This window comes from Boleophthalmus pectinirostris, unplaced genomic scaffold (assembly GCF_026225935.1).
Source record: "Boleophthalmus pectinirostris isolate CB_2022bp ecotype Guang Dong unplaced genomic scaffold, ASM2622593v1 HiC_scaffold_18, whole genome shotgun sequence".
NCBI lineage: Eukaryota > Metazoa > Chordata > Actinopteri > Gobiiformes > Gobiidae > Boleophthalmus > Boleophthalmus pectinirostris.
Window position 1 is genome coordinate 32,900,460 of NW_026571133.1, and position 15,779 is coordinate 32,916,238.

At 37.3% G+C, this 15,779-nt stretch overlaps 1 protein-coding gene across 1 annotated transcript in view; it reads left to right on the plus strand.

The window, feature by feature from the left end:
• Nucleotides 1-15,779, plus strand: part of LOC110166351 (poly [ADP-ribose] polymerase tankyrase-1-like) — a 113,992-nt gene that overhangs the window by 83,526 nt on the left and 14,687 nt on the right. The window contains exons 15-18 of the mRNA XM_055153653.1: nt 160-305; nt 808-973; nt 11,405-11,624; nt 15,615-15,724. Of these exons, the coding sequence (XP_055009628.1) occupies nt 160-305; nt 808-973; nt 11,405-11,624; nt 15,615-15,724 (642 nt within the window). The remainder of the gene's footprint in view (nt 1-159; nt 306-807; nt 974-11,404; nt 11,625-15,614; nt 15,725-15,779) is intronic.

Below are 15,779 nucleotides of genomic sequence, written 5' to 3' on the forward strand. Positions count from 1 at the left end.
TGTTCTCCACTGCTTGATGATTCACCCAAAATTATGTAACAATGACCATTTGGTTATTTTGCCTGAATAGAGCATTGGACCTTTTTGATTGCTTATTGACGACATGTTCTAATTTTTTGTGTTTTGATGTCTAAAGCACATCTTTTGTTTTCAACACAGTCACTCTGCACAGCCCAGAATGTGAATTGTCGAGATTTGGAAGGTCGTCACTCTACGCCTCTTCACTTTGCTGCCGGCTACAACCGTGTTTCAGTGGTGGAGTATCTCCTACACCATGGGGCCGATGTCCACGCCAAGGACAAAGGGTATGGAGAACTAGAGTACTCTTTTCATTATATACTTTTCAGATTTTACTAAAAATCCTGTGTAGATTTTTCTATTTGAAAAATGTTGGTGAAGTTAATAAATTGATTTCCTGGTTGGACGTGAGCGCCAGATATGACATACGTAGAGGTAATTCTATTACCAAGCAACCATAATGTTAACAAGAGGTAAAATGTGTCTAAATTGCACAATAGTTATGCTAAGATTGGACCAATAAACAATGTTGAATCTGACAGTAAAATTCCCTGCATTTTGGATGGAATTTTCTGTCACTGATATAGATAGGGGTATTATATTATAGAACTCAGTGCTACTTTCAACTTTTTTCTCTCAAACTGCCACTTAACTGATGTAAAAGTATGTAAAATATATCTCACCAAACCAAGTAATAATTTGAAAAACATGAAAACCTATCATATGCACTTAAACTCCTTTTAAATTACAGTGACAAACCTATAACATAAACCTCTTGTGTATCGACAGTGGGCTGGTTCCCCTCCATAACGCCTGTTCGTACGGACACTACGAGGTGGCAGAGCTGCTGGTCAGACATGGAGCCTCGGTAAACGTGGCGGATCTGTGGAAGTTCACCCCACTACACGAGGCTGCAGCCAAGGGCAAATATGAGATCTGCAAACTGCTTTTGAAGGTAAGAAGGATTATGTCTTATATATTTGAGCGTACAAAAACACATGTACAGTATTTCTTGCACCAGTGAATTATAGTAAGTTTAGAAATTACTGCTTTTTTAATAACAAAAGGATTAGCGCATATCCATACATACCATATTAAACTTACACCCATATAAATTAAAAACCCAGTGGCGTAATGTGTACCCCACACCAAGGTGGCTTTAAGATCAGACACTGTTTGGTTCCAGAGATAATTAGTTTTTCCTCAGCATTTTGCATGCACGCTGTGGACAACTCTAAATAATACGGTTGGGACAAGATCTCATAACACAGGAACTCGGGCGGTAAAATTGCTACAAGATTGGACTGAATTTTTTTTTTTCTGTTAATTTACTTTTTCTTAAAACAAAAAAGCGGTTAACTTTGCTGAGTTATACCTCTTGAGAAGCTGTAGTTCCAAAAAGAAATGCTACAATTACAGCAAAAATAGAAAGTAAAACAAATAGAAAGTAAGTGGCCAAAATTTTTAACTGAACTGGAAAATCAATGTATTATGTATTATGTCATATTCTCATCTTGTCCTTGTGGACCCAATCTTGTGTAGTATCTCATCCCATCCCAAATAATGAAATAATCCCTAGTAAATGACAGTACTGGTGGTGAGATAAAGAATGAGGGATTTAGAATACAGATCTCCTGCCCGCACCCGCATTGTGCAGTCCCACTTCTGCCCGCTCTCGCAGAGAATTGTAATTTTCAGTCCCTCTCCTGCCCACATCAGCGATACTTTGTCCCGCTCCTGCCTGCAAATCCCGCAAGATTGAGAACTTCACTTTCTTAAACTCTATCAAACACATAGAAGCAGAAAGGAATTGTCTAAAATGTGTGCCAGATTAGACCGCATTTGCAAATTTAGGCTACTTAAATGTTTTTATAAATGCCAAATAAAATATCCAGCACAAATGATGTATGATAGACATACATTAATCATTTGTATATTTTACTTTACACTCATATTTAGTTTTGCGGTACTACACCACACTGCAGTATTTTCAGTCAGGTTGTCGAGTGCAGGGCTCTAATTTAGCAATGACAGCTCTTAAGTTCTGAGACTCTCCCTGTTAATAAGATTGACAATACAGAGACTTTCCTGCTCAAACTAATTATTTTCAATTGTTTGTTTATCTAATTTATTTGTGGTTTATTGCTTCTGATGAGCAGATTTTACTTTGTATAAAGATCTTAAGTGTTCTTTTATTTTACTTTGACTTTCAAACTTTACTTTAACACATATTAAAAGTACTCATACATTAACTCACTTTTGCTGCTCTGCAATAGTTGTGGAAGATTTATGAAACTATTATACTTCAATTATAAGTTCTCACCTCATCTGCATGTTAAAATCAGAGCTGCTAATGTAATGTTCTATTAACAAGAGTTTGTTTGAAGATTTATTACAAAACATTTCACATGTGCTAATTATTTTTTGCTAAGTACAACCTAAAACTTGGAATAATAATTGTCAACATGCAAGCATCTTGAGTTTTACAGCTTATAATCATATAACTGGTCTCACATGTACCGTGCAGGAGTGGAATTTTATTACGTCAAAACGTGAACACAACATTAGTCACTTCTTATGCACATGGTTTAACAAAAAAAGCGTAAAGCGTAAGGGTACATTAAAATTCAGTCACACAACACCAGCTTTTAAAATAGCCATGCTTAGAATACTCACAAATTCTCACCAACAAGATGACACAAGCAAAATATGTGTCCTGTAATATGTAACTGTCATATTCTTCTATTGGCGTGCAGTATCACAGATGAACATGTTTTGTTTTTGCCATATCCTCCTCCAGACAGGTTACATCACCACTGTGTTTTGCCATACGAAGCCTCATAAGTAATTATAATGTATGCCGCTAACTCACAAAGCGTCCTTACACTTAGCATGCGGAACCAAGCACTAAGAGCAAAGACAGTTTGTCCTGAGGGGCGCAACATCACACATTCTCTTGTTGTTATGTTTATGATGAAGTCTGGAGTAGGCCTATAAACAAGTGTGCCTTTTACAAGATGGTAAATCAAACAGTACATGAAAAACAGTGGTAGGAGTGAGAGAGAGCCTATGGTAGTTATTTGGCTCAGGGCTTGATACATATTTTTTTAAACTGCGTATTGAAATAGCATCACTGGACAATGAAAAAGCAGTGGGAACGCAGTGATTGAGAGTACCAGACACATATTTTATACTATATTTTTAAATTGGTCTAATTACATTTTTGTACATTTTTTCACTCTGAGCATTTTTGAACAGTGTTATGGTTTGTGAGGAATAACTTTGAATCACTGACTGTATAAGTCAGGAGTCTCCAACCTGCAGCTCTGGAGCTACCAGTTGCTCTCCACCTCCTTCCAAGTAGCTCGCCAAGGGATTTCTGAATTATATATATTGGGCTGAATAACTCAGATTTGATTGATTAAATTCCTATTTCCTTTGTAAATGTTTATTTTTAATGCCTAATTTTGTGCACTTATAATTGGATAATTGGTTATGTTTCATAGACATCTAACTCTACCTCATCTTTGGCTCACTGTTTTGCTTATATTTACAAAATTTCTGGTGACCCCAAAAATGAGAAGCTCTCTGGGATTTTCGTTTTATAAAAAGTAGCTCACAGAAGGAGAAAAAGGTTGGAGACCCCTGGTATAAGGCAAGTACAGCAGAAAATCACTCTGAAAATCATCTGATTATGTAAAGATTGATTACAGCCATGTGTATATATATCCCTAGTTTAAATATTTTACAAAACTACCTTTGAATCTAACGGTGATCAGGTGGTCTTCTGGGTCTTTACATACATTAACACATGGCTACTCACTCTAACAATGCAATATTTCCAAGTGCTAACCATAGGCCAATAATTAGAATTCCTTGGCTGCATGTGTCTGTTGTAGCAGTGCAGTTGGCTGACAGCTGAGAGGAGGGGAGCGGACAGAGGAGGACAGAGGAGGTGACAGCACTGGGGAATTGCTGTGTTTTGGTCTGAATAAATGTGGCGTATAGAGCTCCACTGGGAGTAGGAGCAGGAACACATGTGAACTCCAAACGCAAAGGGGCAGTCTGCTGGAAATGATGCGCTGATTAAAGGTTCTTACGTTTGAAGTGAGAGATGAGGTGGTTCCCTTCTGCAATCAGGGACTTGTTTGGAACTTCTTCAGCCAAGTGAAGCAGAAAGAAGCTGTGACAGAACGGCTAACGGATGAGCACAACTTGTAACTGGTGATGTTCTGTTCCTTTGATAATTACTTGGAGCTGTGTAACTGCCTGATGGCTCCCACGCTGAATCCCCATAGAACGCAAAGTCAAAGTGATGTGTGTATTTATAAGCATGTGGAGTTGAGGAGAGGTGCTACTATAAGAAAAATCTCTTTTGGGGGAAAATCACACAAAATTTATTATCAAAATTCTAATAGTGCATGTCTTGAAAAAAAGTCTATATAATAATTATTTACAATAATTAGTTTAAGACAAAAGACATGCACATGCCATGTCATAGCTCTAGGATAAAGAAGTCTGTCAGTGTGGGGCTGTTGGCATGTAGAGGAGAAGCTAAAAACTTCACAATTTTTACCTGTACTGAGGTAGGATGATAATTCTCGTCTTGTCTTGTGGACCCAGTCTTGTGTATTATTTCTTCTCATCTCTACTAAGCAAACAGTAAATGACAGTACCCACTGGTGAGATAATGAATGAGGGAATTAGAAATGACAGTTTTTAAGTTTTGAGACAATCTCAATTAATAAAACTGACAATACAGAGACATTCCTGCTCAAACATATTATTTTCAAATTTATGTTTATCTTCAAGGTTTAGTGCTTATTAGTTTAGCAAAAGACATGCACTTTCCATGTCCTAGATCTAGGATAAAGAACTCTGGTGGTGTGGGTCTTGGCATTCCTGTAGTGCCTGTAGAGGTGGAACTTCAGTGTTTTAGCTGTACTGAGGCAGGATGATAAGGGAGTGCAGCAGGCAGCCAATTTTTGTTTCTGCAGATTTCAAAACTCTTTGCAGAGCTTTTTCATCTGTTTTGATGCAGCCTGAAAACCACTCTGCCATAGGTGAGGCTACTCTCAGTGTGTTGCCTCATAGAAAGACAAAACATGACCTTGTTCACACGCCCTGAGAGGACTACAATAGGAAACATGGGATTTTCCTTAAACAAAAAATACCTATTGGATCTTGACTTGGCAGTTTAGTGTATTGGAACTAATGGATTTCATTTCAGTAGATTTTTTTGACCTCTCTCTCAAACCATAAGGACTTAAAGCCAGTTTGTATGAGAAATGGTACTACAGATTGTTTACTGGACACTGGTCATCAGCTATGGTAACAACTGAACAAAACAGACAATAGAAAAAATAATTACCTTTGTGTCATTTAGACTACTGGGACTTTTTAATTACAGATATACATAAAATAACTCAACTTTACTTCCCCCGTAGCGGTGTAATAGTTTTTGTGTGACTACTAGCCGCTGAAGTGTTGACGTTTATTGCTCTTTGCAGAGTAGTCTCCATTACCATGTGATAATTAATGCTCTCGATGCCAGGGGCCAGTCTAAGCACAGAGCGCTTCTTCCGGAGGCGAACAAGGTGATTCCTTCTCCAGCTCATTGACTCCACAGCCCACAGATAGTTGGCCACCATCTGCCGTAGCATCTTTGTTTGTTTTGCCCACCCCCCAACTCCCCATTTAACACGAATTTATGACAAGGCGCTGTTCGCATCCTCACCCGGCCTGCAAAGGATCTGATTATCTCAAGTGGAAGCCATGTGGAGATGAAGTTGTCAGCGAGCACGGCTTTGAGCAGGTGGCGACCATTTTTCATCCGCGCCTACTGGTTTGGGAGAGGCATTGATCCTTGGCACTATCATAACACGCCGATGTCGAGCGAGACAGATGAAAAGAATTGCTCACTGTCAGCGCAGGGCTTGAGTGGGGGGATGGTGGAGACTCCCTCGGGCCTGGACTTGGTGATCTGATGCCCGCTCCCAGCACAGCTCTCCTTACACAGACACATGATCGATTGACTGGAGCACGCTGCCTTTATTTGCTCATGTTTGGATCTTCGCGGTTCAGAGTCACAGAGCCGCAGAGCAGAACCTTCATTTCCCCTTTAATAAAAACGCAACCTGGCTTGAAATGTCCTGGAACTCGTGAAAGAACTTTTCTTTCCATTCAAAAATATATCCCAAAGATTTCATATTGAGCTAGTTTTAGGGCATTGTCAAATGTTATTAATGGTTATTGTTAACATGACCAGACAGTTGTAACCTGATTTGACCTTTTGGGATAAATAAAGTTGTTGTAGAGTCACAGCAAAACATATTGGTAGTTTTCAGATTCTAGACTGTGATACTGTGTCATACTTTCAGATGGGGTGCTATTATTAACATTGCAAGTTGCGATGAAATATCCAGACGGTCAATTCACAAATGTTAAACCTGATCATTTATATTAGTGCATAGACTCCATAACTCACTGTGTAACAACAAAAATCTGGATTTCATCAATATTCATTTTTGCTGTCCCCCATCTGTATTCATTAAAATTGTCCTATAGAATGTTGTGATGTTATCTGAAACCCAGCAAAACATTGTCACAACACTAATTTGAAATCTGAACAGGCTTTTCACACTTGATATAATAAAGAGATCAAATATTTTGTTATATTGATGATTGCACGACTTCAGTTATAATTTTGAACCAAACTCTGCCCCACTAACTTGTATCTGCTGATCACAGTTATATAATTACTATATCATTTTGTTGCAATTTAATTTATATATTACAGAAATTAGTAGTCTACTTTATGGAGAAGCTACTGCACTGTTATTATTTTATATTGATGATTATGCTGTAAAATGGCTGAGCTTAGCGTGTAAAGATTATGTTCAACCTTGGCCTCGAGTCTATTCCTTCTTTCCTGATAAACTCTCCCAGAGTTCATCTGTTTCTCTCTACATAAGCCTTTTTACAGAGTCTCTCTTTTGTGTTGGGTTTGTACTCAGAATAATGTGTCACTGCCACCGCTGTGACATTCTCCAACTTCCTCTTTCAGATGCACAAAACACAGAATAAGTCTTTGTCGGAGCACGAAGTGCCACAGCATAATTATGTTCTACTCAATTAATGGAGAAAGTGTCTTGTTAGCACTTAGCATGGAGCGAGAACTTCAGGTATGAAAAAGTTCCCAAGATACTGCACTGAAGTTACAGTGTATTTTTACCATACTCCAAAGCTTGCATTTTAACTTGATGAATAGGACTGGACCTTAAAGATGCACTGTGCAACTTTTCTGGTGGTAAACCTGTCTATCTTTTAATATTCAATTGCACATGTTGCTACCTTTGAAAAGCGTGCATTCTTAGGAGTGGGCTCACGTCACCTGCTTGTCTCCATGGAGATAATTATTTTAATGCAATACTGTGGAACATGCTAGGTAGAGCCAGTAACTCTTTATGGAAGTTTTCTAAATAAAAGACCCATTCAGACCTGTATTGTAATGTAATTGCTGTCCCCATGACTCATTTAATTAAGAATGAACTTTTCTCATTGCATTCCTACACAATGGCCACATATTTCTGATGTAGAAAACAAATTACTACTGTTATCAGCTAACATTTAGCTAACTTTTTGTAGGTAAGACGTCTGGTTTAGATTAGGTTTGTGACTCATTTGTTACGTGTATGATTGCCTAACAGCTTCCCTGTTGTTCAAATCAATGCATGAAAATAGACTCTCTATATAGTCTGAAGCAAATTACATGTTCGTAAGTCTGGGTTGTTGTTATCAGTTGTTCAAATGGAGAGTAGGTGATGCATTTCTGGCATAGTGTGAATGCCATTAACAAGATCACCATTTCCTTTTTCAATTTTTAACATGATTGTCTATTGTCTACTCTAATCATTTCTTTCTTTACCAATGTAACACTACTGTTCTTCCTAGTCTGCAGATTACTTTCGTATAAAGGCTTTTTTTTACACAGCATGCTGCTCATGGCAAAGAAACTCTCCAATTTTATGGAGTAATGAAGATAAATTTATTAAAACACGTCAGTTTACTCACAAAAGTGCAGAAATATCACTTTATATCCTTTTTGAGAAGCATTCAGATTTTTTTTTAATATTACTTAGATAATTTTGTGTATGGAAACAACTTTCACATTGGTACTGATAATTTGATATATTGGTATTTCGATATATATACCCCACATCTGATCTTCAATATAGTAAAATAAGAATAAAATGTAAAGCTTCTGAAGTCCTTATAGACATTTTTGTACCATCCTTGATTATAAAGTTACAGTTGAGATACAGTTGCTGGTTTTAAGTTCATTTTCAACATTGTACAAATACTGTCCACCTGTGACCATGTCTATTCACCCCTTGCATCTCTAGGGGGCATGATGTTTTCCACTAGGCTTACTGTCCTGTCCTCACCTCTCCAGCTCCTCTTCTTCATGCCTGCCTCGTCTCCCTCTCCCCTGTGAATTACCTTCATCCTCCTCGCACTTGTCACTTGTCATCACCGAGTGCAAAACACGCTCAAACACTCGGAGAGAAAAAGAGGCACTTTTAGTAAGGATAGTTTAAATTCAAGTCACTGCTAGAGGATCTTTTGTACTACCACTGTGTTGTCAAGAAGAAGAGATGCCTAAGCCTTTCAGTTTTGCTTTTAGATATGTTTTTTTGCAGAGAAAGGAGGTAAAATTCCGGGCTCCAGAGAAAACATTTTTGAACTAAATATGCAGAAAGTAAACGTGAAAATTGAGTTAAGCACTGGCTTGTAAATGAACTCAAGTGGATTTTTTTGTTCTGTTAGATGTGGTTGGCTAAAGGCAACACTGGAAAAACATTTCTCACAATTAGCAAGTAATAACATTAACCAAAGAGGGGTGTAACAGAGTAGAGTGTTTTTAAAAGAAATCTTTGTAAAATGTAATAAGTAAGATATTAATATACCCACTCTATTGTGAATTTGAAAGGGTTGTATTGTCTACACATCTTGAGGGGAAACGACAACGAAAACATAAAAAAAAGTTTATATTTGGCAATTGGGAACGATCACTGTTTTTACATTACAACCTCACCTGAGATCCAGAATACACACTTTTTCAATACTTTACAGAGATATGAGTCTGGTCACTGGTGAATCTGGCCGTGATTGAAAGGTGTATTAGTCAATCATGGACACACATGGTATGCCTGTACCAAAACAACTATGGCTGCTTACGAGGCAAAATAAAAATATCACAAGGGACAGAAAAACATTGTGGATTTCTGCAGAATCTAAGAGCAAAGCACTAAACACTTAATCTGAGGAAGAGAGAAAGTCCATTGTGTTTGTAAGTGATATGTGATCAATGAGCTCCTTCATTTGCTTCACTGAGAACAGCAAATCTGATTGCACAATCATGTTTGGTCAGGCTTGAGACGTGAAGGAGAGCATGAGGATCAGACTGATATCCATTTGTATAAAAATACAGAGAAATTATTCTGGATTTGCCAGGCAATTTACAATTTATTGCTCCTGGTGATATATTTGAAAACAAAATGATCACATTTGTTTTTCCTCATTGATCGATCACTGTTTCAATTTTATATTGTCAAAAACTCAGAACAGCTTTCAGTATGATTTCTTGAACATAAACAATACATCCATTTAATTATTGACTAAAACATATTTAGTCAAATTTATTTCTCCAAAGTAAATGATTCAAGATGATCATTAGCAATTAAAAATTACAGATTTTTTATGTTGTTTAAGCATTTGAATAATTGCACAGGACACTACTATAATGGAATGTCACGTCCACATGTCACTTTCACATTTGGGAATATTTGTTCGTAAATGCTTGTGTCATTTCTGCCTTAAACCCCACCTTTCATTTATCATAACGAAATGCACCTCTGTCCACCAGCTAAACCAAACTTGCAGTGAATTTTGAGTATATGTGCTGTTTGTGGAAACCAAGTCAAATTCCAAGAAGAGAACCTGTAAATAATACATGACTCACTTAGGACAATGTATTCTGCACTTGTCACAAAGCAGGTTGGACTTACTTAGGCATTTGTGTTTGACACTCTACAGTATATAAACAACTAGGATAACAGCAGGTGCAGTGTACTTTGTCCTTACTGCAAAAATAAAGCAGTTCAGATTAAATGCCATATGCCCAGTGCTGTATAAAAGATGTGGTATATTCAGATCCCTGTTGAGTCAAAACGCTTGGGTAATTTGCATGAATCAACAAGTAAACTACCTCACATATTTCACTGCCGCTGTTTGATACATGGACAAATATTGACCAGTTTTTGTAAGGGGATAGCTTAAGTATACATGAGTCAAAGCATTTTTCAATCACTGATTTGCATGTACAATAGAAAAAGGTTCATACACCTTTATGCCAGCATTGTTTATTAACTTGTTCTATCTATCTTGCTGGCTGGCATTGCTGGCAGTTTGTTCTATCAAAATACTTCTCAGTGGTGCCAGCAAAGGGTGACAGACTTGTTTGTTGTAATGTCAAACAAATTACATAATGATGTCTTATTTTACTATCTTAATATATTTAAGATAGAATCTTAATAGTCAGATTTATTTCATAATACCTAGGCCATATAATTGGGATGTGACAATAACTGAAATATCGTGATACCGTATCGTCAGAGTTCTCACAATAATATCGTGGACCATCACAATATATTGAATCACAAGTCTCTTTGCTTAATCAATAGCTAAAAAAAAGACAGAGGGGACTACATAGATCCTTTGCTCCATTTCAGTGCAGATTACAAGAAGAAATAACAGTTCTAAGCACTTTTGATTCTTAGTTCTTTGGATTAAGTCTTGTCAAGGTGTTGTAAGAGGAAAAAGTAGCATATTAACAGTTTTGTTAACCTTCACAAAATATCACAATAAATATCATACTGTGAGATGTATATCGTGAAAATATCGTACAGAGAGATTTGGATATTGTTACATCCCTAATCATGAGCCTCTCCACCATACCGTAAGCTTTCCCAAGATATCGCAATAAATATCGTACTGTGCGGTTCATACTGTGACGATATCGTATCGTGAGACTTGGATATCGTTACACCCCTACCAGTTAGTAATTACTGTATTGACTTATCTGTCAATATATGCAAGAAACTTTTTTTTGTGACTCATTATTGCATGCACGGACATCTATGACACATTATAGATACTTGTACTAACTACTAAAATGCTATCAATGGCCACCTTTTTTTTTTTTTTTTTTTTTTACAATATTGTGCACCTTAAGAAAGGTTTACTGTGATTTAATGTATGATTGTATCAAGCCTAATTATTCCCAGTGGTTACCTGAACAATTTGGCAATTTGGCTTGTTTCAGCATGGAGCAGACCCAACCAAGAAGAACCGTGATGGAAACACACCTTTAGATCTGGTAAAAGACGGGGACACAGACATCCAGGACCTGTTGAGAGGTGACGCCGCCCTGCTGGACGCTGCAAAGAAAGGCTGCCTGGCCCGAGTGCAGAAGTTATGCAGTCCAGATAACATTAACTGCAGGGACACACAGGGACGCAACTCCACTCCACTACATCTGGCAGGTACGATATAAAGGGGAGGGTTGTTTATTTAGACTGGACTAATTACAGGTACTCCTTACTATAGACAAATAGGGTGTCTTAGTTCCATTGTAATTAGCAACTACCTTCAGACAGATATAAGGTAGTGACTCACCAGAATCCTGTCAGAACTGAGGAGGCTACTTGGATGAGGGGCAAAACATGTTCAGTTTTTTTTTTTTTTTTTTTTAACAGGGACCATTTACAGGAACATTAAATCATGAAGAGATGCTTTGTACAAGACTATAACTCTTGGAGCTAATTTCTTTCTGCAGTCCCTGAAACACACAAAGCGTAGAATACAGAAATAGCATAAAACAATGCAATCTCTATAGCACAATTATTTCATGATAAAAATTACAGACATTAAAGAGGTCTGTTCCCTACCCCCCCAACTCCGGATATAGTTTAGTAAAGTTGTTTTTCTTACATTTGGAACGGTTTCACCAAAGTTGGCACTTCTGTGTTGTTAAAAAATGATTTACCAAGTATTATTCACTCTTCAAAACATCGTCTTCTTGATAGAATTCAATTTTCTTTTGCAACCAAATGGGAAATAATTACAGCAGTTTGTGATCTGTGTCTGCGTCACAATAATGCAGTTGGAGTGGATCAATGTGCTACTCTGAAAAAAAGTTTATTTGAAGAATAGGCTATTACTGGAGCATAAAACTTGCAACAAAAGACAATGTATTTATTAGACATAAATCAAGCTCCTTCGTGTCAGTGCCAGTAAAACTAAAAAGGCACAGACAACACTTTTTCTGCTTAGGTTGCAAAACTAAAAATAAGAGTATAGTCACACTACATTATGCGATTTTTTTGTCACATGCAACTATATAAGAAACCTGTCACAGCCTTTTCAACTCAGCTTATTAGATCGTTCTCATTGCTTACAAAATGTCTGCTCTTTTGGCTTAGAAGGGCTGTGTCAGTAACTAGCTAACACTAACTTGACCTTGGCTTCTTGGACTTCCTCAGGCACAAACTTAAAAGTGCAGATAATAAAAGAGGATAACAGAACAGCACTAAGCTCTGTATACTCAGTATGTTTAATCATGATAACATCAGCGGTAGAGACAAGTACAGATACAGCTCTCGTGCACCTCGCAGCACTAAGGTAATAAGATTCAAAAGCTGTTGTGCTTGATGACAATCTTTAACAACATACACCTCAAGGCTGTGTAAGTGAAACCACGGGCTGGAACGGAAACTAAATTCATACACAGAGGACATACCCATTTTGTTTTTTTTTTCATGTAGTTGAGCAAAATTAGTCTTGCCCCAGTACAGATACATTGCATAAGCAGCTTTTGAGGTCAAAATGAGACTCCTGTGTACTGTCCTTACCTGGCCAGCCAGAGCCACATGCTTCGACAAAACTTTCCAAAGACGAATAGATCTGGAGCTGTCTCCCTGATTTCAGAGAGCGTGATGGACAGCCGGATTAACCAATCAACCAACCAATTCTGAATGTTAGGAGAATTTTGGAGGAGATGTCTTCCATATTTGAGAGACACCAGCTACAAATTAGCAACTGTGGTTGGATCATCATCATCAAGCAAATACTGGCTGCATCTAATATAAAGCATTTTTATTGTGCGACATGTAACAATAACCGTGATATTGTACCGTCAAAGTTCTCACAATAACATCATGTGCCATCACAATATATCGAATTACAAGTGTCTTTGCTTAAATTAAGAGTTATGGTGCAGCAATAACTAAAAAAGACAGAGGGAACTACATAGACCATGATCCTTTTCAGTGCAGACTATAAGAAGAAATAAGAGTTCTAAGCACTTTTGAGTCTTAGTATTGTCAATTCATTTTAAGAAGAAAAATGAGCATATTAACAGTTTTGTTAGTCTCCACAAAATATCACAATAAATATCGTACCATGAGATGTATATCGTGAAAATATCGTACAGAGAGATTTGGATATCGTTACATCCCTAATCATGAGCCTTACCACCATATCATAAGCTTTCCCACAATATCGCAATAAATATCGTACCGTGAGGTTCATACCATGACAATATCGTATCATGAGACTTGGATATCGTTACACCCTTAGGATGTTAATTAGGATGTTTGGAATGCAAAAGGTAAATGAGGAGTAACTTTGAACCACTGCAAATGGTTTAAAACAAACCAGTTCTGTCACATTTTAAGACTAATAATAACAATAAAAATACATATATTCATTAGTCTATTCTCATTGCTGTCTGTTCTCACTACAAATGCCACAGAGATGGGGAAAAATGTGCCGATGAGCCTTATAGAAGTAATTTTATGCTTTCGACATTTAATGAACCTAATTTACGCACTAACTGTCTATTTAAATCTGCTTCAAATGGCCTCTATTTCCCCAATATATTTTACATTTAAAAACTATAATTAAAGCCTTGTCAGCTGGAAATCCGTGGCGGTTCATCAAAATAATTGTTGAGTCAGGGCAGTGAATCTAAATAAATTTGTTTAGTAGACACTTAAATAACAATTAACTGTCTTATAGGCAGTCAATATTGCAGCATTCAAAGTAGATGATATTGCATGTTTTGTTTTCAAATGACTACGTTACATTGTCTGTTTGGTTTCATACTGCTTACATTAATTTGTGTAATAGGGCTGCAAGATTAATTGCATTTGTATCAAAAACAAAATTTGGATGGATGCAATTAATAAATCCCAAAGACTGCAATATTTAAAGCACCATAATTTTCTCCACAAACAACAAAATATAATTTTTTTTCTGCATTAAAAACTGCTAACTCTGTAGTTTAGATCTGTATATGTTCTGAAATGTGATTCTTGAATTAGTCTGTTTTGGTCAGTTCTCCTTAGCCAGGCTGGCGCCACCTAGTGCCTCCGTTCAGTTTTATTTCTCTCCAGCAGCTAGGTCAGGAATCAAAATACAATAGATGATTCGCAAAAACCCCAGAAGTGCAAGTTCGGGCACCAGCCAATCAGCGAAGAGAGATATTTTCAGTGTTTTCAATGATTCCCAAGATCGAGGATTTAAAGCCGGAATAAAGAGAATATTTGGTGTATTTCATCAAGGGGAAAGACGTTATTCTTCCTACGGGGTTTGGGAAAAGCTTAATTTACCAGTTAGCCCCGTTAGCGGCGCATTACATATGCCACGACCAAATAGCAGTGATTGGTTAAATGATAAAAAGTACCTGCCTACCGTCGAGCAAACGAAATCTAAGGCTGCGAGGTCAGACAGTTTGTACAAAGTGAAGCAAAATGAAGTAAACCTGGCTGATGAACCAGGCTAAATTCTCTTGGCTTCGATATTTGAACCAAATCCTATTACACTTATTGTCAGAAAAATGGCAATTAGATATTTTTCCCAAATCATTCAGCTGTATTGCATAATAAACTTCTTTAATACTACTAAAATATCTTGTTGTTAACTAGTACACTCACTGGTCCAATTTGTGGCTTTGCATAACACGACTCCTCTCCACTACCTACCTCTCCAAACTACATGCTGACAATTACCCAATTAAAGAAACCTCTCTGGACCTCTCTGTTTTAAAAAATGTATCTTTCAAATTTTGCCATGACTCGCCAATTTTACTAATTGAATTAAAATCCCTTGCCAACATGTTTGCCATTTTCCATAATTGCATAAAACCTCATGTCCAGAAACAGTGCTTGCAATGACAAACTCAACCTTAATTGGAAAATAATTTATGCCATCTAGCACTTTTTAAAATAAGATAGTTTTAGAAAAGCACTTTGAACATCATTGCGATATTTTTTTCCCCTATTGAACCACTTAGACTCCCACACTCCCTCCGCAGAAATCTGTAAAAGGGAAAATGATTACAGGCTGTCATGCGGATATAGGCTGACACGTCCTCTTTTTTTATTTTATTTTCGCCGTCTAATTCTACCTCTGCTTTCTTGTCTTCTTGTTTTCATCTCTTGTCTGCATGTACTACCTCCCTGCTGCTCCAGCCGGATATAACAACCTCGAGGTGGCGGAATATTTGTTGGAGCATGGAGCGGATGTGAATGCCCAGGACAAAGGAGGTCTCATCCCACTGCACAATGCTGCGTCCTATGGGGTAAGACTTACTTCAATTTAACCAGGGGGAATCGATTCATTTTGGGTAATTTTCA